This window comes from Stenella coeruleoalba, assembly GCF_951394435.1.
Source record: "Stenella coeruleoalba genome assembly, chromosome: 16".
Classification (NCBI taxonomy): domain Eukaryota; kingdom Metazoa; phylum Chordata; class Mammalia; order Artiodactyla; family Delphinidae; genus Stenella; species Stenella coeruleoalba.
In genome coordinates, this window is record NC_137162.1 from 26,188,119 (window position 1) to 26,212,489 (window position 24,371).

General features: G+C 43.8%; 1 protein-coding gene across 7 annotated transcripts in view; it reads right to left on the reverse strand.

Moving 5' to 3' along the window:
* GBF1 (golgi brefeldin A resistant guanine nucleotide exchange factor 1) overlaps positions 1-24,371 on the reverse strand; it is a 122,191-nt gene that overhangs the window by 23,648 nt on the left and 74,172 nt on the right. For 5 of the 7 annotated variants that reach the window (XM_079899562.1, XM_079899560.1, XM_079899561.1 and 2 more), the window contains exons 4-7: positions 7,999-8,130; positions 2,390-2,508; positions 1,754-1,862; positions 1,180-1,240 (exon numbers count right to left, since the gene is read on the reverse strand). In XM_079899562.1, the coding sequence (XP_079755688.1) occupies positions 1,180-1,240; positions 1,754-1,862; positions 2,390-2,508; positions 7,999-8,130 (421 nt within the window). Of the gene's footprint in view, positions 1-1,179; positions 1,241-1,753; positions 1,863-2,389; positions 2,509-7,998; positions 8,131-21,219; positions 21,281-24,371 lie in introns of all 7 variants that reach the window. The other 2 variants (XM_079899563.1, XM_079899564.1) reach the window with 2 other exon arrangements.

Below are 24,371 nucleotides of genomic sequence, written 5' to 3' on the forward strand. Positions count from 1 at the left end.
TATTCACTAAGCAAGTATTGCTGAAAGCCATGATATGGGGAAAGGGCAGTCTATCAAAACCCCAGGAGACTGGGCATAGGGTGAGAAGTAAAAGGCAGGTGGAAGTTTTGAAATTAGTAAATTTGAACCTGAGAAGTAAGAAACAATTTGCAGCAGGGTCCAGAGGCAGATCTAGTCTGTAGATAATAAGGATTATTACCCATGTCCCCTGCACTGGCAGTAGAGAGTGTTAATCACTGGACCGCCAGGGAAGTCCCTAATAGACTTTTTTTTTTTTTTTTTTTTTTTTTCAGTACGCGGGCCTCTCACTGCTGTGGCCTCTCCCGTTGCGGAGCACAGGCTCCAGACGCGCAGGCTCAGCGGCCATGGTTCACGGGCCTGGCCGCTCCGCGGCATGTGGGATCTTCCCGGACCGAGGCATGAACCCGCGTCCCCTGCATTGGCAGGGGGACTCTCAACCACTGCGCCACCAGGGAAGCCCTCCTAATAGACTATTTTTAAAAGCAATCTTAGGTTCACAGTATACTGATTTCTCATATAAACCCTTGCCCAAACACATGCATAACCTCTTCCATTATCAATATCCCCTAGGGGAAGCTGTAAAGTCCTCGCCTCAGCGCTTCTCAAAGTTAGTCTACTCAAAGGAAGTGCAGAAAACAGGGTGTTAGGCATAGTATGAAAAGGTCTCCTAGGCCCTAATTTGAGGGTCTTGACGAGGTAACAACTGTTTTGGTTTGTGGGGATGAGGGACTTTCACTGCTAAAATTGGGACAGTCGGGCAAACCAGGATTGTTGGTCACTCTAGACTTGGTCCTTCCTTACAGAAATCGGGCTGAGCTCTGGGAGCTCAGCAACCTGTTCCAGGCTCCCTTGAGTTTGGCTTCCTCTCTGGGTTCCCTTTCCCAGCTGCTACCTGCACAGAAACAGACACAAGTATGGGAAGCAGAAGTTCTGTCAGCCTAGATCAAATAACCCTCTGCTTCCCCCTGAGGCCAAGCCAGCTCCCTCCTCTTTCTCCCTTGCTTGGTAACCCTGGTCCTAGAGAACCACGCCCATCCATAATCTCAGTGGCCTCTGATGTGGCTGTGGGGTTGGCCAGGTCCCTGAAGTGGCTGTGTGGAAGCAAGCAGGCTCAAGAGGCCTGGGCAGCCGGGCTGAAGCAAACAGCAGCAGGTTTACCTTGTGAAGAGCAGCTGCACCATGTCTACGAGAGTGTGCTCTGCGGATTTTCTCAATAACTCTGCACAGGCAAAAACAAATAACACAGGTGTCATTACTTGCCGTGCTATTATCAGGAGGCTTCTCAGAGCAGACTCCCCTCCAAACCTTGTTTACTAAGGATTATACCAAACTTATTAAAACCAGCTCCAGCTCAGCCTGGCAGCCAGAACATCACTGGCCCACTAGATGGCACTACTGAGTCAGGATAAAAAGGGGGAGCAATGATGTGTTCTCAGGGGTTGCAGGCTGGTGTCAATCCCAGAAACCTCAAGGGAGGGAGATTTGGTTCTGGGCTGAGTCATTCTGGGATCCAGCCCAATTCCTGCCCTGGCACAAAAAGCTAAGGTCTCTATTCTAGCTGCACAACAAATTGTCAAGTACAGAGACTCCTAGATCCCTATGGCTCCACAAGGTAGGTGATGGAGAAGTCATGAGTTTTCCATCTCTCTGGGACTGAGAGACAGCATCCTGTATTCATACTCACAGATACTGGCCCCAGGAATGGTGAGGGGCCCAGTATTCAAGCACCTACCACTGAGCCTCATTTCAAAGCAGATCCGGAAGCAAGACTGCATAATCTCACACACAGATTCATTGGTTAGATGGGCACCTACTGGGGTCAGCAACAGAGTCCGCAGTACCTACCAGGAAAAAAAAGGAGAGACCATGATAAACATGGCAGGCTGGGTGAAGAAGGGTGTACATGAGGGGAGAGAAGCTGCCTCCTGTTTCTCTAAGTCTCCTACGGAAGCACTCAGGGGTGAGAAAGAGGTTAGCAAGAGCGGACCTTGCTTCAGTTTGGTGGGGCGTCTCCCAGGAGCTTGTCTTAGGAACTGTGTCTTTACTCTGCATGATCCCAACATAGTTCAGCACTCATTCCAGCCCTAGCCCACAAGCCCAACGGATGGATGGCACAGATACAGTCTGCCAGAGGTACAAGCCTATTAAGGGTTCTGATATTTGATATCAATTCATTTAAGGCTTTTAATTATTTTCCTTAGAAAAAGCTTTTACTTCGGGTACCGGAGCTGCTTGTTTGGAAACAAAGTAGCTCTCTAAGCCCCAGTGGAGTCAAAACATAGCTTCAAGCTGCCATCAGGCTCCGGTAGGTAGAGCCAGAGGCACCAGCTCCTGGCCATTAGCCTAATTGCTCTTCCCCTCCATTTACCTGAAGGATTTTCATCAGGACAACCTCATCGCTGGCAGGATCTGTGCCCACAAAACGGGCATGGGTGACAGCATCTGCCATGTTCTCCATGCCCTCTGCCGTGCCCTCATGGGTGGGATCTGCTCCAACAAAAAAGAAAAGATGTGTAGAGGAGAGACAGAAAAGTCAAGACATCCTGTCTAGAGACTGTTTCGAGAGACTTTTGGTTTTCTCCTCTCCCAATTCCCTAACCCATGGCTTCCTGAGCTACCTGAGAATTTTTGCCCATAACTGGCTTTAATAAGCATCTCAGCACAAACTCCACTGTGTAAAAGTGGTTCTCAAACTTAAACATATATCAGAATCACTTGGAGGGCCTGTTAAAAATAGAAATTGCTGGGACTTCCCCGGTGGCGCAGTGGTTAAGAGTCCACCTGCCAATGCAGAGGACACAGGTTCAATCTCTGGTCCGGGAAGATCCCACATGCTGTGGAGCAACTAAGCCCGTGTGCCACAACTACTGAGCCTGCGCTCTAGAGCCCGTGAGCCACAACTACTGAGCCCACGTACCACAACTACTGAAGCCCACGCACCTAGGGCCCATGCTCCTCAACAAGAGAAGCCACTGCGATGAGAAGCACGTGCACCTCAATGAGAAACATGCGCACTGCAATGAAGAGTGGCCCCCGCTCACTGCAACTAGAAAAAGCCTGCATGCAGCAATGAAGACCCAACGCAGCCAAGAGTGAATAAGTAAAATAAATAATAAATTTGTAGAAAGAAAAAATAAAAAGGAAATTGCTGGTCCCACTCCCAGAATTTCTGATTTAGTAGGTCTAGCGTGGGGCCTGAGAATTTGCATTTCTAACAAGATTCCAGGTAAAGTTAATGCTGCTGGTCAGGGGACCACACTTTGGAAATCACTGGGGTAAAGCTACTCATTTCATAGAGGAAGGGCCTGGAAATCTGAGGTTCTGGCCCAGAGCAAGGGCCAAGTAGGGCCAGAGCTTTGAATGCCAAGGTTGCAACCTTTCTCTTTTCAGATGTTCTCTTTCAACACATCTCCCTCTGATTGCTTTTGGAATGTTGTGTTCAGGTGCAACTGAGGTAGGGGAGTAGGGGGAAGAAATGGACAGTCACTGCTGCCAATACTCATATATGGGTGCCCATTACAGCAAATCAGAGAACTCTTCCTGCTTTGGTTTCATTCTTATTTAAAACAGTATGTCAAGGACAAGAATCCTGTAACTAGCTTAACTAAAGATTAAGGAGAGATAAGGGACAAACTAAACAGGACTGGAGGCTGGCTAACTGGGGAATAGGTGGGAGGGAGACTTTCATCTGTAAGAGGGGAGAAGCTAGCCCTGACAATCAGCACCATGCTGCAAGCTAACACAAATGCTGCCAAGGAGGAAACTCTGCTCCCATTCATGACTTTAAATATCCACAAGGAGGACTTCCCTGGTGGCGCAGTGTTTAAGACTCCGCCTGCCAATGCAGGGGACACAGGTTTGATCCCTGGTCCGGGAAGATCCCACATGCCGTGGAGCAACTAAGCCCGTGTGCCACAACTACTGAGCCTGCGCTCTAGAGCCCGTGAGCCACAACTACTGAGCCTACATGCCACAACTACTGAAGCCCATGCACCTGGAGCCCGTGTTCTGCAACAAGAGAAGCCACCACAATAAGAAGCCCATGCACCGCAACAGAGTAGCCTCCGCTCCCCGCAACTAGGGAAAGCCCGCGTGCAGCAATGAAGACCCGATGTAGCCTAAAATAAGATAAATAAATTTATAATAAATAAATATCTACAAGGAGTAGCCAAAGTGACCTCCATCAAGGCTTACAAGGGTCCTGCTGAACTGCCTGGATTGTTCTTGAAAGGGGAGCAAAAGTAGGGAAAAAAGATAGGGACGTGACAAAGCTTTGTGAGTGACAGAGAAAAATGCTCCAGAGGTGGCATGGTGTAAGCTAGGAGAAGCTCCTAGTTTTAAGTGTGGGAATTAGGAGAAATTCTTACCATTTTCTCTTTCTTGGTACCTGAAATTAATGGAGTTCCTGAGTTTGAAGCTCAGCAGATGGCTGAGAAACCAGAACATTTCTCTTGCCACAATGAGCCAGAAAACTTTTATCAATTGTGAGTGGTTTTCATTTGTTTTCTTTCTTCTCTTCCATCCTGGTTAGTCTCTGACACTTAGTCAGGCTCTCTTTGACTGCATGCCACTACTCAGTATCACGAGCGGCTACTTTAGAGGTCATGCAGAAGGAAGCCAATTTCATGATGATCTACAGTATAGGAGGTGACCCAGCTCCTTCTATCACACCAACTCTCCATGTTTCTCCCAATCAACACGGAAAGTCCTATACTCTCAAGGCTGTTGCCTGAGTCCTCTCTCACAGCCCTGCTGGACAGGGTCCTTTATTCGGCCTCCAGGGTCCACAGAAGGACCTTTCCTTGTTCGGGAAATCCAGGACCTTCTCAGTGCTGTGTACTGTTTCAGAGTTCCTAGTGAATGGCAGCCTTGCTCCCAACTTCTGGGGGTCTATTTCTTCCCCTCTTTCAGTAGTCTCCCTAGGTAAAGTGGTTTAAGCGCTACTGATCTTTTTGTAGCTCTTATCCTCTGAGCTTGAATGAAGTAGCAAAGTTAATTTTCTAAAAAGGTAGGTACAAGTGACAGGTCCTTAGAACCACAGGCAGGGCCTCATAAGCCAGGCAATCAGAGGCACAAATCCTGATCTGGCAGCTGTGTGGGGCCAAACAAAAGGCTGGTCTTTGGAGTAGGATCTAAAATAACCCTAGACGCCTTGGGTCACAGGGCTGAGAGGTGGAGGGCAGTTTCTTCCAGAAGGGCAGCCTAAACAGAAGATGGCTCACTTAACAGACCTTGTCTTCCCCAGGACCCCTTCTTTAGAATCTCCTCCTTTCCTGGCCACCCTGGAGAAGACTGCAGGGAAATCTGCCAATCTCATCTCCTTTACCTTCTGGCTTCCATACACTCCTTCCCGTTCCTATTCTCATGCCCAATGCAATCACCACCTCCAGCACTCTCTTTTCCCACCACAGGAAACTCCAGTGACCAGCTGGCCTGAGGTCTCCAATGACCAGCTTGTCTGCCAACCCCAGAAGGGGGAGAGAGTAACACTGACGAAAGAGCAGAGGGAAACGGCACCGAGGGCAGCTGCTGGAGGCCATGAAGAGAGATGACCTGCAGGTGGTGCTCAGGGCAAGGCTGTAAGTAGCTGGGCCTGATTTTTGCTTAGGAGAAGTATGAAGCTAGGACTAGGGTGCCTGGAGAAGCTCATGCACCTAGAGAACCTAGCTGGCACCCAGGATACCTGCTCCCAATCCTGAATGCTTCAACTAAGCAAATCCAACTTTCTAGAAAAGATAAAGGGTTTTCTTGCCTTCAACTGAAGGTCATTTTCTTTCTTGCTAGCTACAGCCTGAGCTTCCTCTTTTCCTATCTCCTTACTTAGAAACAAGGACAGCTGCCCGTGTTCTATGTTCCTCACCCTTGCACATGGGCAGACAATAGGGGAAAAAAATCGGTATTCTAAGTGACAAAACCAACTATAAAGGAATCCAAAAAAGACACCATAAACAAATTCAGAGATAAACAACAGACTAGATAAAATATCTGGACTAGATTGGAAGAAAATATTTGTAATACTGTGATAGACAATAGGTTAATAAACACTATACAAAGAACTCCTACAAACTGATAAGAAAAACAAAAACAACTCAATAAAATAATAGGCAAAGGAGAATAAATTCAAATGTTCAGCCTCAAGGAAATGAAAGCAACAAAATACCAGTTTTCACCCATCAAATTAGCACAAATAAAGAATATCGATAATAATCAGTGCTGGTGACAGAGTGGGGAAATGGAAACTCTCAAACCTTACTGTTGGACGTGCAAATGATTTTAATCTTTTGGGAAAGCAAACTGGTAGTACATATAAAAATGTAATTTGCACATGGCCTTTAAACCAGAAATTTCAAGTTCAGGAATCTGTCATACAAAAGGAAAATGAATAATAAAGACATATGAACAAGGTTGCTTATTTCAGCATTATTAATAATGGCTTGGGGTTTCCCTAGTAGCACAGTGGTTAAGAATCCTCCTGTCAATGCAAGAGACACGGGTTTGAGCCCTGGTCCGGGAAGATCCCACATGCCACGGAGCAACTAAGCCCGCACGCCACAACTACTGAGCCTGCGCTCTACAGCCTTCGAGCCACAGCTACTGAAGCCCGCGCGCCTAGTACCTGTGCTCCGCAACAAGAGAAGCCACCGCAATGTGAAGCCCGCGCACCGCAATGAGGAACCCGCGCACTGAAACGAAGAGTAGCCGCCGCCCGCTGCAACTAGAGAAAGCCCACACACAGCAAAGACCCAACGCAGCCAAAAATAAATAAATAAATTTATTTATTTTAAAAATAATAATGGCTTAAAATAAGAAACAACCTAAATATTAAATATTACTCAATAAGAGAATGATTGAGTGAACTGTATTATATCTATACTATGGAAATCATACAGCTACCAAAAAGAAAAAAAAAAGTCTTACCAGGGACTGAGGGGCAGGGGAAATGGTGTATTATTGCTTAATGATTAGAATTTCTTTTTTGGCGTGATGAACAAGTTTGAGAAATAGATGGTGGTAATAGTTGCACAACACTGTGAATGTAATTAATGTCACTGAATTATATACTTTAAAATTATTAAAATGGCAAATTTTATATTATGTATATTTTATCACAGTAAAAAAAGAACATACAAACTTCCAGTTATAAGATTAATAAGTTCTGGGGATGTAGTGTACAGCATAATGACTGCAGTTAACAATACTGTATTGTATGTCTGAAAGTTGCTAAGAGAGATCTTAAAAGTTCTCATCACACACACAGAAAAGTTTGTTTCTATGTGAGGCAATGGATTTAACTAAACTTATTATGTTTATCATCTTGCGACATATGCATCTATCAAATCTTTTACACTGTAAACCTTAAAATGATACAATGTTATATACCTCAAAAAAACTGGAGGGAAAAGAATAAATCAGATGGATAATTATATCATGTACACCTAAGTTAATACTATTAAATGAGAAAATATGTAGCACATAATCCTATTTTTATTTCTTTTTTAAAAGAGGTGAAACTTTATATATATTTATACACATGTAGAAAAAGGTATAGGAAGATTCAAACCTGCCTGTTAATATTATTTACCTAAAGAAGGAGGAGAAACATTGAGAGAGACCATTAACTTTTCTTTTAGACACCTCTTTATTGTTTATCTTCTTAAAATGAGCATGCATTATATTTGAAAAATAACTTAAAAAATAAACCAAAATAAATCAAACCTTCAAGGGCACTATACCCTTAACTGCCTCCAGAGCACAAAGAAATCAGAGTCCCAAGGAAACCTCTCATTCCCCACTCTGCACAACCTGAGTCAATTAGTGTGATGAGTAACCAATAAACAATCCTATTTCTCTTCTACAAGGAAACGGATGGCTGGGAAAAACCTTCCAGTATCACCAGCTCATTGCCTAAAGCCTGACCACTCCAGGAGAGGCAAGAAATGAAGAGCTGTGGTCATCCAACAAAGTCTGAGCTCTTACCTATGAGCGCATAGGACAGGAACTTGTTGACAGAGGTGAGTGCTAGTCCAGTGATAGGGCCAGTGGTATCTTCAGAGCGAATTACTTCCAGAAATGGACGAAGGAACACATTGGGCTCAATTTCTGAGAGTTCTGCAAGAAAAGAAATGAGAATAAAGAGCCATCTTACAAAAAGCTAAACCCTAGAAAAAGGCCCTTCTTAACTGTGCCATGAGGCTAGAGTTCTTAGTTGCTGGGACAATCTTCCTCCCTCTGGATTATCCTGAATCAAACCCCAAACACTATGTCATTTTATCTGCAAAATTTTTAGTTTGTACCTCTAAAAGATGAAAAAGCTTAAAAAAACACAGTATCATTACTATGCTTAAAAATTAACAACAAAATGGTTAAGATGGTAAATTTTATGCTTTTAATATACTTATGTATGTATACATATTTTTAAACCACAATTTAAAAATTAACAGTAATTCTTTAATATCATCAAATATTGCTGGGTCAATTATCCATGTCCATTTCACCACCCTCCCTAGGGGTGCACAGGGAAACATCTTGAGTACAGCCAACGTGGCCAAAGAGATCCCAGGATGAGCTGCTTGCTGTCTTAGGTCTTTTGTTGTTATAGTTAAGGTCACTTTTCTTAGAGATAAAGAATGCAACACATTCCAGGAAGTTGAGGGGGAAACTTGAGGTTTATAGTCCCTTGCTGAAAAATAAGCTCAAAAAGAACAAAAGGCTGTGTTGGAGGCAGTTTATAATCTTGCAAAGCTCCTAACCACTCTCTAGCCTCCTTTCTGTCTACAGTAAGCAGAGGGCTAACTGCCTTGAGATGAAGAGGCAATTCATAATCTTTATTTTACAGATGAGAAAAATAAGGCTCAGATAAGACACATGATTGGCCCCAAATCACACAGCTAACAAGAAGCAGAGCTGGGATTTGAACCCAGTCTATACATATGGTTCTAAAACTTGTAAAACCATTATATCTATTCTACTTAATTATCAGCACATACTCCTAAATTTAGAAGGTTTCATTCCAGGTCTAAGAAGCTACTTTATACTGGACTTGCTCTGTACCCTACTATGCCCAGGGTTTAAGTTTTGTTTTTCTGCTGTGCTTTCATATCTCAGACACTAGCTCCCTAAAAGGCTTCCTAAATAGGCCAGAAAGACTCAGGGACTGGATATGGGCTGCCCCACCTTTAGAGACAAAAGGAAGCTGGGTTTCCTAAGCACCTTCATTTTCATGCAAATGTAGGGAGCTTCCCACTCAATTCTTACCACCCTCCTCTTTGGGTAAACATTCCCTGGCCCCGCTGTTCCTCAGATTAATGCTTTAATTAATTGGCAGATTGAGTAGCATTTTCCAAGCTTGTCTGTACAGTGATCACATCAGCTGTATAAAACCTGCTTCTCATCCCCCACTACCCCCACCTAGAGATGTACAATCTGCAGAAAAAACCTAGAGAAAAACCTTTGTGTGTGTTCAAGATGGTAAAGGGTTGATATGTAAGGAATAGATATATTTGGGAAAGCTGAAATAAAATACCTTTAAAAAGCACATCGAAAAAACTAAAGTCATCTAGTCTTGCTGCTTTAGGAACACAACTGTATTACATATGATTTGGTCTGTCATTTAAAAAACAGTCATGTTTGGTATATTTGAGATATGAAAGTGTTAGATGGAAGACAAATCTTTGCGAGGTGGGATAGGGAACAGATTTTCTGAGCATTCACCCAGTTGCTTTACCTATACTTGTTTCATAGTCAAAGACTAGGTCAATTTTACACCCACCATTTGACACTTCCAGGGCCAAGTGCATTCTGCCTCTTTTTGAGTCCTATAAATTTTAACACACATATAGGGTGTGGGCTCTCAAAGCCAAATGACTTAATGTACCAAAGCAGTAGTTTCTCTGCTGTGTTCAGTGGGCTTGAAATTGATGGAAGTTTGATCTGTCTCTGCAGGGCTGCTTCAACTGAAGATTTTTCTTTTTTTTTTTTTAATAAATTTATTTATTTTTGGCTGCGTTGGGTCTTCGTTGTTGCACGTGGGTTTTCTCTAGTTGCAGTGAGCCGGGGATACTCTTTGTTGTGGTGCGTGGGCTTATTGCAGTGGCTTCTCTTGTTGCGGAGCACTGGCTCTAGGCGCGCAGGGTTCAGTAGTTGTGGCACTGGAGCGCAGGCTCAGTAGTTGTGGCACACGGGCTTAGTTACTCCACAGCATGTGGCATCTCCCCGGACCAGGGTTCGAACCCGTGTCCCCTGCATTGGCAGGCGGATTCTTAACCACTGTGCCACCAGGGAAGCCCCTAACCTTCTGCTTAAGAGGAAAGAGTTCAACATGGCATTGAGAGACTTGGAGGGAGCAGGAGTGATACCATACAGACGCTTGGACAAAGTCCCACAGAAAACTCTCTGGATGCTCTGGATGTGACCCTCGCGTAATATACAATCCAGTCAATGGACAAGGAATCATTAGTCTCACTCCTACTAATAACCAGGCATATGATACCCAAGCTCATCTGTCAAATTAGATAGTTGGAATCTGACTGTTAAAATACATTCATTCCAGCACTTCCATTCTGTGAGTCAATGCTTTATGGAAACTTAGTGATGGAAAACTAGAAGGGCTGGACTTTTTTTTTTTCAATTCATTTATTTTATTTATTTATTTTTGGCTGCGTTTGGTCTTTGTTGCTGCAGGTGGGCTTTTCTCTAGTTGCAGCAAGCAGGAGCTACTCTTCGTTGCAGTGTGCGGGGGCTACTCTTCGTTGCGGTGCACGGGCTTCTCATTGCGGTGGCTTCTCTTGTTGCGGAGCATGGGCTCTAGGCACGCGGGCTTCAGTAGTTGTGGCACATGGGCTCAGTAGTTGTAGCTCGCGGGCTCTAGAGCACAGGCTCAGTAGTTGTGGCGCACGAGCTTAGCTGTTCTGCGGCATGTGGGATCTTCCCGGACCAGGGCTTGAACCTGTGTCCCCTGCATTGGCAGGCAGATTCTTAACTGCTGCGCAACCAGGGAAGCCCAAGGGCTGGACTTTTTAATGAGCCCACCAGGAACCTTCACTTTCACCCTCACTCCCCTACCCCTCTAAAAAAAGAGGATGATGGTATATAAAATTAACTTTCCCAAGAGAATTTGGTCTAGGCAGAACTGGAGTTTTGCCCTCTAGGTTCAACTGCAGATTCAACTCTACTTCTTCCTACGAATCCAGAAAAGAAAAATTTCTGGTGTTCTACCTCCTGGCTTAGCCTGCCTGGGGACAGAGATTCAACTGTCTAGATCTTCTTTGGAAGAGTAAGAAGAGTTGCCTGAGTCCTTCAGGGAAAAGATGCCATGATGCTGCTCATAGTGAGCAGGCTGAGTAATTTCACAACCAAGGAGACATCTGACACCCCTGCCAAGCAGCCAAAATTCCCGCCCTGGAAGGCTGTCAACCTCAAGGCACAAACAGTTCAGTAAACAGAGAGTGCAGATCAGGTAGAGGGGTGCTCTGAAGGTGACTGATTCATGTTCTAAGATGGGAAGTGAAAAAAAGGAATGGGTACAAGAAGGAGAGGAAATCCAACTCCCACCGGAGAAAGAACACTTGGGATCCTTCTAGGACTAGGCCACCTGCTGCTAAAATCAAGTCCAGGTCCAACTTCTGGCTAGTCAGTGCCCAATAAGAATAATCACAACAAGACTTATTAAACTATTTCTGGAGAAGCTGTAGGTCACTTCAACACAAAGCAAAGTGAAGCTCTTCAGAGGTTTCTTGGTGTTGTTCTGCTCATACTCTGCTCAACATCAGTGAACAGGGCTCTCAACTCCCTATAGTGTGACATTAAGACAGGTAAGTCTCCAAGTGACTTTTGGCCTAAAGTCAGGTTGAGAATCTGCAGATGTCCCCCAAGTCTCCTATCTTCTCAGATGATGAGGTGACCTGTCCAAAAGGAGATGAATACTGACACTGTTTTCTTTTTTCACATCAGGGCTGCCACCTTCTCTGACAATCTATGTCAAAGGCCTCAACATGTGGCATCATGCGCTGCCCTTAGACAAAAGGGAACAATCTCTTCTCAGCATACAGGGGAGCAGTCACCATCCTCCCAGGAGGCTTGTGTTCTCCAGCCTGCAGCAGCCTTTTCTCATTTGGCCAACATTGGGCTGGCACATTCCTGAGCCAAAATGCACACATAAGCTGCTTTCCCTGGTAGCAAGCTCTTTACTCCTGAGTGACTCTTATCAGGGGCGGTTGGGCATTCTCAATTGGATTACGCTGACAAGGAAAAAGTCCTGTGGTATATTATTTCAACACCATTTGGCTTCAGAAATGCTTGTCTCGACCCTTTTGCCCTCAGAGGCTACTTCTCCCTTCTTGCTTTCTAGAGGGTCACCAGCCTGCTCCCATCCTAGCTCTTCATCCTGCAAATATTGGCTCATGTTCCTGGAGACAGAATATCATCATTCACAAGGTAAATCATGTATAACAGACTAATAAATCAGAGCATGTTAAAAATATAAGTCTAGTTCATTTACCCCACTTGACATTACTGTATCCAGAGACACAGTACAGAATTATTTGAGCATAAAAAGCTCTTTGGTTTTGGGCTTTTATGTCTACGCCTCCACATTCCATTTTAGGAGAAAGTGTTTGGTCCTCATATTCCCCCTAGTTCCCCAACCATGGATTGAACCGGCATCCCCTGCAGTGGAAGCTCAGAGCCTTAACCACTGGACCGCCAGGGAAGTCCAGGTCCTCATAGTCATACTTCTCTGACTATGCTGTATCTAGGAATACTTCTTGTAAAAGTCAAAGTAAGATTGAGAATGAGCTGCAAATGGAATTTTTGAAATACTGTTCCATAGGAAAGAGCTGTGCTCTTCTTGGTCACTACAGGACATCAGGAGTAGTGGTCCAAAGGATGAGACAAACTAAACTTTGGTGTAGCCAGAAGCCTCTGGAATATCTGCCACACCTTTATTTCCAGCCTTGAATGGTCAGGTGGGGATTTAGGCTTGATTTCATGAACTGGCTTGAGAGATGGCTGCCAAAGGGCAGCTCTCAGAAAATTATCTAGTCCAGGCTTAAGGGTTAAACCCAGACAAGCCTTTGCAACCCTGCCTTATACAACAGGAGAAATGAAAAAAAGAAATGCACTATGCCCAGTCTTGGTCTGTCACTAATTATGCGACCTTGGGCAAACACTCCCCTTCTTTGGGCCATAGTTTCCTTATCCACAGGGTTTTCCTGGGGAAGAAGATGGTGGTGGTAGTACACAGTTTAATGAAATTCTTTAAGGCTCCCTTTAGATCTCCAAAATTTATTTTAAACGCAAAGTACAGTTTGGGAGTAAATAAGCATGAATGCAGACAGTCTGTTACAAAGGTAGCCTGGGGGAAAAGCAAGCCCAGTTTGTTTGTCTAAGCTCCTGACAGCGGATCCTCTTTTTTCAGCTATCACCCAATAGTTTCCCAGATCTGTTTCCTATTCTCAAACAAATCCTTAGTTTCTCAAAGTGCCTTTAGACTGCAGTGGGGATGAGGAGGGGGATTATCTTTGATATTATGACCCTTTAAGAAACAAAGTATGGTGATAACTTAATCACTACCACACCCAGGTACAAGGTGAGTTCATGGGTCCACCTAGGGCCTGCAGTAGAAGATAATGATACAAACAACCTTACACCAAGAAAGGCAAATTATTTTCTAACACTTGGTCCTTTAAATACCCTTTGAGAAGTATTCATTTTTCAGGCTTATTTCTCCCTCAAAGGCCAACCCAACCTGTTTTTATGAATTAAAAAACCAAACCTTAACTCTTACTCTAATTAAACATAAGCAAATCCTGAACTTACACATCTTGGGGTTTTACTGAAAGTCTGAAAATCCCAAGGATTAGAAATCATAATTTTATATCTTCCCCGAGCTGTCTTAGATAAGTAATTTGTAGAAGGTCATGTTCATGAGGTCCCAACCTAAGCCAGAGATGACATAAAAACTCCTCTCCTCCTCCGTAGACATCTGGCCCCCAAATGTTCAAGATGACCAGAAAGAAAAGGGTTTTTGGCATTTACATATGTTCTCTGGCTCAAACACCTTTTCAGGACCTGGGCTACCTTTGTCCCTATAGCAGGTCTGTCTCTCCTAAGAGAGACGATAGAAAGAAGATGTATTTTTTTCAGACTGAAATCTCTGATATCATATACAGCCCATAGCAGGCTGCTTTCAGGCTGCTCCTGAAATCCTCACTTTTTTGTGTGTGTGTGGTACGCGGGCCTCTCACTGTTGTGGCCTCCCCCGTTGCGGAGCACAGGCTCCGGATGCGCAGGCTCAGCGGCCATGGCTCACGGGCCTAGCCGCTCCGCGGCATGTGGGATCTTCCTGGACCAGGGCACGAACCTGTGTCCCCTGCACTGGCAGGCGGACTCAACCACTGCGCCACCAGGGAAGCCCTGAAATCCTCACTTTTATAATCTCCTCCTTGTTGAGTAGGACCACCCTAGTCTGCCTGGTATCAGATTTAGCCTACACTTTCAGAAGATAAGACAGGGACTTAAAGGCAGCATACACGTGGGAAAATAGTTTGTTTACTGCATGACTTTCTCCAATATGATACATAATCCTGATTGGAAGAGAAATGAGCTTCCCACCTTGGGCATTTCTGCTAAACAGCCAGTTTAGCTTGCTGCTAGGAGCTGCTATCTACCACCCTACAAGAAGAATCCCATTCCATTGCTCAGGACAACAACCTTAATTGGCCTCTGACATCAGCAACAGCTACATACTAAACTAATTATCATATGTAGGTTATTTACTTTATCTTCCCAGTAACCCTGAGAAATAGTATTACTGTTCCCATTTTATAGATAAGAACACCAAGGCTCTATGAGGTTAAGTGACTTGCCCAAGGTCATGCAGTAAGTGGAAGAGGTAGAATTTAAATCTGGGTCTGTTCTGGATTATGTTCTTAAATATTATACTATGCTATTGCTATGGGTTTACTATTAGATATATTAACTACATGACATGGACGGCAAATAGAAATTTAAGACTTAACTATGCTAGAATTAAAGTTTCTTCTGCACCCATCCTCTTCCTAGCCAATGACTAAACACTGTTAGTTCCTGACTTTAGTACTGCCATACAAATTAATCTTCAGGTTTGCCCACGTTCCTTCCTAATCCAAGAGGGAAGAATGAGGCCCCTTTAACAAGGCTGGCAGGGCTAAATGAGGCCCATAGGGACCTGAAACATATCGCAGAGGCCCGAGGATAGACTGATCCATCTGTCTTACTGAGAGCACAAGTTTGATGCGTATCAACTCTAAACACCAGTTCTCTTCCTTCTAGAGGAAACTGGCACATATTGAAAGGAAAGCAATTAGGCTGTAACATACAGGCAAACCAGAGCTGCTGTGTTTCTTTATTCTACCTTGCCGTTTTCTGCATTCATTGTATAAGACCAAGACCAGGGGGCTTCCCTGGTGGTGCAGTGGTTAGGAGTCAGCCTACCAATGCAGGGGACACGGGTTCGAGCCCTGGTCCGGGAGGGTCCCACGTGCCACGAAGCAACTGGGCCCATGTGCCACAATTACTGAGCCTGCGCTCTGGAGCCCACGAGCCACAAGTACTGAAGCCCGTGCACCTGGAGCCCGAGCTGCACAATGAAGAGTAGCCCCCACTTGATGCAACTAGAGAAAGCCGCGCAGCAACAAAGGCCCAATGCAGCCAAAAATAAATAATAAATAAATTAAAAAAAAAAAAAAGACCAAGACCAAACTTAAGCAGGCAATTTGAAAGCCCAGGAGAAATTAAAAACTTCTGTTGCTATACTTTAAAACAGGACATTCACCCCAGCTTTATGCAGTCATTACACTTGGAGCAACTTTTTCAATCCAAATTCCCCTCATAGTCTAGTAAAATATTTCACTGTTCCATGGCAGCAAGAAGACAATTATAGGTTTATCACCAATTACCACCCTGTCAGGTCTCCTCTAGGGGCCCTGAAGGGAAGTAAAAGGAAATAAAAAAGAACTAAATTCTGAACTGACATTAACAAAGTCTACAGATGATGGAAAAGACTGAAGGGTTAATAGCCAAAGCTTTTGGAGAAGAGTAAGAGAATCCCTAAAGAATATCAATTACGGGACTAGTAAGCAACTCTCTCTGTTCCTTAAGTGTACAGAATCCTATTTATTTACATTTATCCAGAAGCTGGAAATGCTTTTTTACAGCAGCATATCACAAATTCTTAGTGACAATTAAGTCTGAAGAATCTTATTCAGCCTCAGACACCCTTTGTGTTAACAAGCTCAAGAACGTTATGATAAGAGACATTTCCCATCTTACTGATGGGGAAACAAAGGCATCAAAAATATAACCAGTAAGGGCCAGGACAAGTACTCTAACCACTGCCACTGCTGCCTGTAAACACATGACTGTAAGCTGGAGAATGAACAAATAAAGTTTATAGGAGCAGCAGTACTCTGAGAAGTCATATGTTATTTGCTCTGAAAGGTGCCCAGAGAACCTTCAAAACAGCTGAATCTAGAGGAGCAATCCTGAAAGGGTTGGGAAACAACTTTAGAAAACATGGGACAGAACCCGGGTTCAGCCAACACCTGTTTCCCAAACAATATCTGTCTCTCTCTGTCTCTCATTTTATCCCAACCGCACACAATACAAAAGCTGTATTATTCTGGTAAAGTTGCATTCCAGCCCAGAATGCACAGTTAATGTTTTTTACAGCCCACATGCCTCCTTGCAATGGATGGCCACTTTATAATGGAAAACTTTATGCTCAATCAACTTACAAATAATGAGTGTTCCATTACAATGCATTAAAAACAAACCCCAGGGCTTCCCTGGTGGCGCAGTGGTTGAGAGTCCGCCTGCCGATGCAGGGGACACGGGTTCGTGCCCTGGTCTGGGAAGATCCCACATGCCGCAGAGCAGCTGGGCCCGTGAGCCATGGCCGCTGAGCCTGCGCGTCCGGAGCTTGTGCCCCGCAACGGGAGAGGCCACAACAGTGAGAGGCCCGCGTACCGCAAAAAAAAAAAAAAAAAAAAAAAAACACCCAAATCAGAAAGACCCAGAAAGAAACAAGGAATAGGAACGAAGGTGATTGCTGGAAAGCAAGGAGGAACTCAAGAGAATTCTCTGTAACTCCTTCAATCCTAAAGAAGATACAGTCCTAAGGAGAATTTGGTATTGAAAAAGGCATTAATTTCAACAAATGCTGTTGGGACAACTGAACATCCATATGCCAAAAAAAACCCCCTACTTTCATCTAAACCTCACATGTTACATGAAAATTAACTAAAAATAGATCATAGATGTAAATGAAAAGCATAAATCTGCATAGCTTTTAGAAGAAAATATAGGATAAATCTTTGTGACCTGCGATTAGGCAAAGAGTACTTAGATATGACACCAAAAGCACAGTGCACAAAAGAAAAAAACTGGTACACTGGACCTCATCAAAAATAAAAATGTCTGCTCTAGAGACATACTAGAGAGATGTCTATCTCTAGAGAGATAATGTTAAGAGACTGAAAAAACAAGCTACTGAAAAAACAAGCAATAATTGTATAATTATAATTGTGATTGTAAGAAAGGACTTGAATCCAGAATACACTTCTTTAAGTTTCTAAACTCAACAGTAGGAAAACAAACAACTCCATTAAAAAAATGGGCAAAAGACTTGAACAGATGCATCACCAAATGGTGTTCGATGTCACTGGCCATTAGGCAAATGCAAATTTAAACCACCTTGAGGGCTTCCCTGGTGGCGCAGTGGTTGAGAGTCCGCCTGCCGATGCAGGGGACACGGGTTCGTGCCCCAGTCCGGGAGGATCCCACATGCCGCGGAGTGGCTGGGCCTGTGAGCCATGGCTGCTGAGCCTGCGCGTCCGGAGACTGTGCTCCGCAACGGGAGAGGCCACAACAGTGAGAGGCCTGCGTATCGCAAAAAAAAAAAAACCACACACCTTGAGGTACCACTACCTACCTACTAGGATGGCTTAAATAAAAGTACTGAAAATACCAAGCACTGGAGAGGATGTGGAGAAACTAGAATTCTCATTTCTGGTGGGAATGTAATGTGGTACAGGACTCTGGAAAACAGTTTGGCAGTTTCTTAAAAAGCTAAACATACATTTACTCTTTGACCCAGAAATCCCACTCCTGGGTGTTTATCCCAGAAAGATGAAAACCAATGTTCTTAACACAAAAACCTGTACACAAATGTCTGTAGCAGCTCTATTCATAATGGCCCCAAAATGGAGAAGCCAAACGTCCTTCAGCTAGTGGATGGATAAGCAAACTGTGGTACAGACATGCAATGGAATACTACCTGGCAATAAAAAGGGAACAAACTATTGATCTAGGCAGCAGTTTAGATGAATCTCAAAGGCATCATGCTGAGTGAAACAAATCAGTCTCAGAAGGTTACATACTGTATGATTCCATTTATATGACCTTCTTGATAAAACTATGGTGAGAGAATAGATCAGTGGTTGACGGGAGTTAGGGGTAGAGGGATGGTGTGACCACAAAGGGATAATAGAGGGAGTTTTCTGGGGAGGTGAGACTGTTCTGTATTCCAATTGCCACAGTGGTTACATGGATCTATGTGTGTGTTAAAATTCACAGAACTGTATACTAAAAAAAAGTCAATTTTACTATATGATAATGAAAACATTTAAGTATTGAATCTTAATATACAAATCTCAGCCTAGTTCACACCAAGAATGGCATTCACAAGATGCAGCCCAATAGCAGGCCCTGCCTTCTAAGACTGAGGTCTGAAGATACTGAGATTATGTTTAAGGGAATGTCCACCTATGAATGTGGACCTGAATTCAGAAACGCCCTTTCCCCTCAAGAGTTGTGGAAAGGCTAGACTGGCATGGGGAGTCCATTTCTTCTCTCCCTGGGCCCTTCTAACCAATAGTAGAAAGAATTTGTTACTGGAACTTGTTCTTTTGAAATCTTCAGTTCAGGACTTCCCTGGTGGCGCAATGGTTAAGAATCCACCTGCCAGGGGCTTCCCTGGTGGCGCAGTGGTTAAGAATCCACCTGCCAATGCAGGGGACATGGGTTCGAGCCCTGGTCCGGGAAGATCCCACATGCTGCGGAGCAGTTAAGCCTGTGCGCCACAACTACTGAGCCTGCGCTCTAGAGCCCACGAGCCACAACTACTGAGCCCGTGTGCCACAACTACTGAAGCCCATGCGCTTAGAGCCTGTGCTCTGCAACAAGAGAAGCCACCGCAGTGAGAAGCCTGCGCACCACAATGAAGAGTAGCCCCACTCGCCTCAACTTGAGAAAGCCCGTGCGCAGCAACAAAGACCCAACACAGCCAAAAATAAATAAATAAATTTTAAAAATAAAGTAATTAAAAAAAAAAAAGAATCCACCTACCAATGCAGGGGACACAGGTTTGACCCCTGGTCCAGGGAGATGCCACCTGCTGTGGATCAACTAAGCCCGTGTGCCACAACTACTGAGCCTGCACTCCAGATCACGCGAGCCACAACTACTGAGCCCACATGCCACAACTACTGAAGCCCGCAGGCCTAGAGCCCGTGCTCTGCAACAAGAGAAGCCACCGCAATGAGAAGCCCGCACACTGCAACGAAGAGTAGCCCCAGCTTGCCACAACTAGAGAAAGCCCGCACACAGCAACGAAGACCCAACGCAGCCATAAATAAATAAATAGATTTATTAAAAAAGAAAGAAAGAAATCTTCAGTTGAAGCAGGCGTGCAGAGACAGATCACACTTCCATCAATTTCAAGCCCACTGAACACAGTAGAGAAACTACTGCTTTGGTACATTAAGTCATTTGGCTTTGGGAACCCACACCCTAACCTTCCGTTCCTTGCTTTAACCCTTGGCCCATGAGAATTAGTTCCCTAAGACCTAGGTAAGATAGAGGCATTAAAAATATAGAGAAAGAATTTTACCAGGGCATACTTTATTTCCCATAATATTTGACACACAGGATACCAAATCCTACCTGGCTAAAGTCCCTTGGCAATATTAATGTTACTAAGGGAAGTGCTGATTTCTACTGCATTCAGCTTCGAGAAGAGATGGGGATAAAAAGCAAGGATGGGAAGGGACTTTCATCTGCCACAAAGACTAACCACCCCATGCTCAAGAAGCATTTGGGCCACCAAAGGCCCCTCTCCTACATGACAATGTTCATTTACCTGCTTCAAATGTATCAAAATGTATCAAGTCACAGTACATACATTATTACATAGCCATGTCCTGAAAAACCGCTAATCCAGCATCCATTAAATTAGGTCTGAATTCTGCTGGCCAAGCCCCAGCCTCTCAGGGGGCTGGCATCAAATAGGGAGGCTGGAGTAGGGTTTCAAACACCTGTTTCAGCCTTTTAAGTGTCCGATTCAGGCCACTGTGCTCTGGCAGCAGGGACCCTGATGATGTGGGTTCTCTTCTCCTGCCAAATCGTCAATTTAAAGAGCCTAGCCCCCCCAAAAGGAGGAAAAGATAGACTGGTGGGGGGGTTATAGCCACTTTGAAGAAATGTTTCTTTTAAAGTTAAACACACATCTATGCTATGATCCAGCAATTTCACTCAAGTATTTATCCAAGAGAAACTAAAATATACGTTCACAAATAGACGTGTATTATGTTTATAGCAGCCTATTCATAACAGACAAAAACTGGAAACACTCCAAATGTTCTTCAGTAAGAAAATGAGTAAATTCTCTTATGGTTTGCCATACAATTCAATATTACTCAGTAAAACAGAATGAATCAAAACCAAAAAACCCAGTGATACATGCAACAACATGGATGAATTCCAAAAACATGCTAAGTGAAAGAAGAAGCTAGGAAAAAAAAGAGAATATCCTATATGATTCCATTTATAGGAAATCCAAAACCAAAACTAATGCATGGTAATAGAACACAGAAAGTGGTTTTGTGTATGTGTGTGTGGGTTAACTTAAATGGGGCATGAGGAAACTTTCTGGGGTGATGAAAATGTTCTATATCTTTTTTTTTTAAGGTGGTTACTGAATTTACACAATCATCAAAATTTATCAACTGAACATTTAAGGTCTGTGTATTTCACTGTATGTTAATTATATCTCAATTAAAAAAAAAGAGAACTGAGGGGGTCTGGGGTCAGCCTCTCCTACTTGGCATTATTTAGGAGAATGAAGATATAGAAGAGAAGAAACAAATTTGCTTCCCAACTCACCATTCTGGGAGCAGAGGCTCAACAGCCAGCTGAGCTGCCACCTCAGTAACCCTTGGGCAACCTTTTGGGAAAGAAGAGATTTTCAGGTGGTAACTGATATGCCCTTAATGGGGCCCTGTTGTTCCCCAAAGGGGTGTCACTGAAATGTCTTCAACAGTGTTTACTTCCCCATTGCTAAAAGTATAATCAAGGTTCAACTTAGAAGAAAGTTCACATGTAACCAAAGTTAGGCCCTCAGTACTTAAAATTCAGGGACTTCCTTGGTGGTCCAGTGATTAAGGTTCCGTGCTTCCACTGCAGGGGACATGGGTTCAATCCCTGGTTGGGGAACTAAGATCGCGCAGGCTGCGAGGGTGCAGCCAAAAAAACCCCCAAAACGAACAAAAAGCCATTCAGACAGTCTTAAAAAAACATTACATTATAACCATAGTAATAGACAAGTCAGAGCTCTAGTTCCAGAAATGTCACCACTCTGTCATGACGCCTTACACAAGACATGACCTCTAAGCCACAGATCCCTCTCAATAAAATGGGCCTGGATGACCTCTATGTTTCACTTTAGCTCTGCCACTGTATGATTTTAATACTCTTATAAGTTCATATGACCTCCAGGATCAGATGGGGAAGGCAAGCCTTGTAATCCTTCTCAGCATTGTTATAGAGACTCATCCTTTATTTTAATGAGGACGCCCCAGAGGGATTCTGCATTTCATGTGAAATGATTTCTCCCCTCTAACACACAGAGTTAGACTCAAAGAGAACAGTTTACGGTTAGCATGTGAGGTGATGCTTACGCGGCAAACCCAAGGTGGCACAGGATAAAAGAAGAGTAGGTATCCTCAAAATCCAGTGGGAAGATTTAAGAAGAAAACAAACATATATCAAGTGCCTCTTATATGCAAGGTATGCATTGTACTAGACTCCTTGCATACATCATCTTGTTTAATCCTCACAACAACCCTGTAAGACAAGTTTTTAATCTCCATTTTACAGATGAGAAATGGAGGTTCAAACAGGTCAAGTAACTGCCAAGACAACCCAATGGTAGAGATGGGATTTGAACCCAGGTCTATTCAGCTCCAAAAGTTATGCTTTTTTCCACAACCATTTGGCAGGAAATAAGTTGGAGATCCTGCATCTCCAAGGGGCCCTATCACTTTCTCCTTCTTGTAAATAACACATTTCACACATCTCACATAGCCCTTGGCACTATACAGAAGAAAGGGTTAAACCTACAGTTAGGAAGAGGAAATACCCTGGAAAATTGAAACACATGCTGTGGCTCTGACTAAATTTCACACCCATTCTGTTGAGCAACATCCATACTGTATGAGAAAAGATTCCTTCCCCCTCACCCCGACCCCATTCTTTATTCATTCTGTCACCTGCTGCCTTCCTTCAGACTAAGCTGAGGGGGAGGAAGGGAGGAAGACTATACATCTTTGCTTGGTGCATATTTAAGCCAGAGGTTAGTAAACCCAGGGTAGGAAGAAGTACTGTGTGAAAAAAGAAAAGGAAAAATACTTTCTCACTTCTACTTGGACTAGCACAGGAGGGAGCTCTTATGATAGGCCATAATGAAGAAAGGGGTTGGACTTCTGCTGGGGAGGCTGTTCTTCCTGAAGAGCAGGCAGAATTCAGGAGAACAAGGCCAATTTACATCTGTCCCCTTATCTGGTATTTCATGCTCAAGTGAACACTGAATTTCTGTCCATGAGAGTTATGCCTCACCCAGGAGAGCAAATGGGAAGGTGGAAACAATTTTTTTCCCTCTGCTACCCCCTTCAACCAGATTCCTACTTCCAGTACCAAATCACAATGGGTATAGTTATTTGGTACTGGACGTTGACTGGATATAAGATACTTGTGGGAAAGTTAAGAGCCTAGGGTAGCTACTTGGTATAAAAGAAGGAAGAAAAGAAAGGTAAGGACAAGTGAACAAATGCCATTATGATAATCTCCAAAGATAGTCCCATACAATGCCACCCCTCACATGCCCTTCCTCCAATCAAGAGGTAGAGCTTATGTCTGTTACCCTTCAATCAATGCAGGGGAAGTGACAATCTGGGACTTCTGTGCCCAGGCACTAAAAAGGCTTTGAAGTTTCTATTTCTTCCATTTTGGTGATCTGAACTGCCATGTACTGTACAAAGTCTAAGCTACTGTGAAAGAGAGAGAAGTCATGAGGGAAAGCCCTGGAGACTGAGGCATCATGTCAAAGGAAGCCACGTGGCACCAAACATCCAAGCTACAGTCATAGCTGATGCAACCTCAGGAGAGACCCCAAGTGAGACCATTAGAAGAACTGCCCAGCTGAGCCCTAGTCAACCCATGGAATTATGAGATATAATAAAATGGTTGTTGCTTTAAGCCATGAAGTTTTGGAGTGGTCTGTAATATAGCAACAGATAACTGAAACAGCTGGCTTTTGTTAAAAATGAAGCTAGTAGTTCTTTTGTCCTGGGTATATAACATAAACTATTGCAGAAATAAGGAAAATCCAGCCAGTTTTAGCTAAAAGGAATTTATACTGGGGGGAAATCTCATTCCACTAGCAATTGAAAATAAAAAATACCTAAGAATAAACTTAAGAAATTTACATAAATGGGGGAAAGAAGAACCTACAAATTTTACTAGAGTCACAAAAGAAGTCTTGAATAAATGTGGAAGACAAAACATGTTCCTGGATAGGGAGGCCAAATATACTATAAAAATGTCAAGTCTCTCCATATTGTTATTTTTTAAATTAATTAATTTATTTATTTATTTTGGGCTGCATTGGGTCTTCATTGCTGTGTGGGCTTTCTCTAGTTGCAGCGAGTGGAGGCTACTCTTCGTTGTGGTGGGCGGGCTTCGCCTTGCAGTGGCTTCTCTTGTTGTAGAGCTTGGGCTCTTGGCGCGTGGGCTTCAGTAGTTGTGGCTCGCAAGCTCTACAGCGCAGGCTCAGTAGTTATGGTGCACGGGCTTAGTTGCTCTGCGGCATGTGGGATCTTCCCGGACCAGGGCTCAAACCCATGTCCCCTGCATTGGCAGGTGGATTCTTAACCACTGTGCCACTAGGGAAGTCCCTCCCCATATTAATTTACAGTTTTAAATCAAAATCCCAATGGGAATTTTTTAAAGAACTTGAGTAAGTGACCCTGCACTTCATG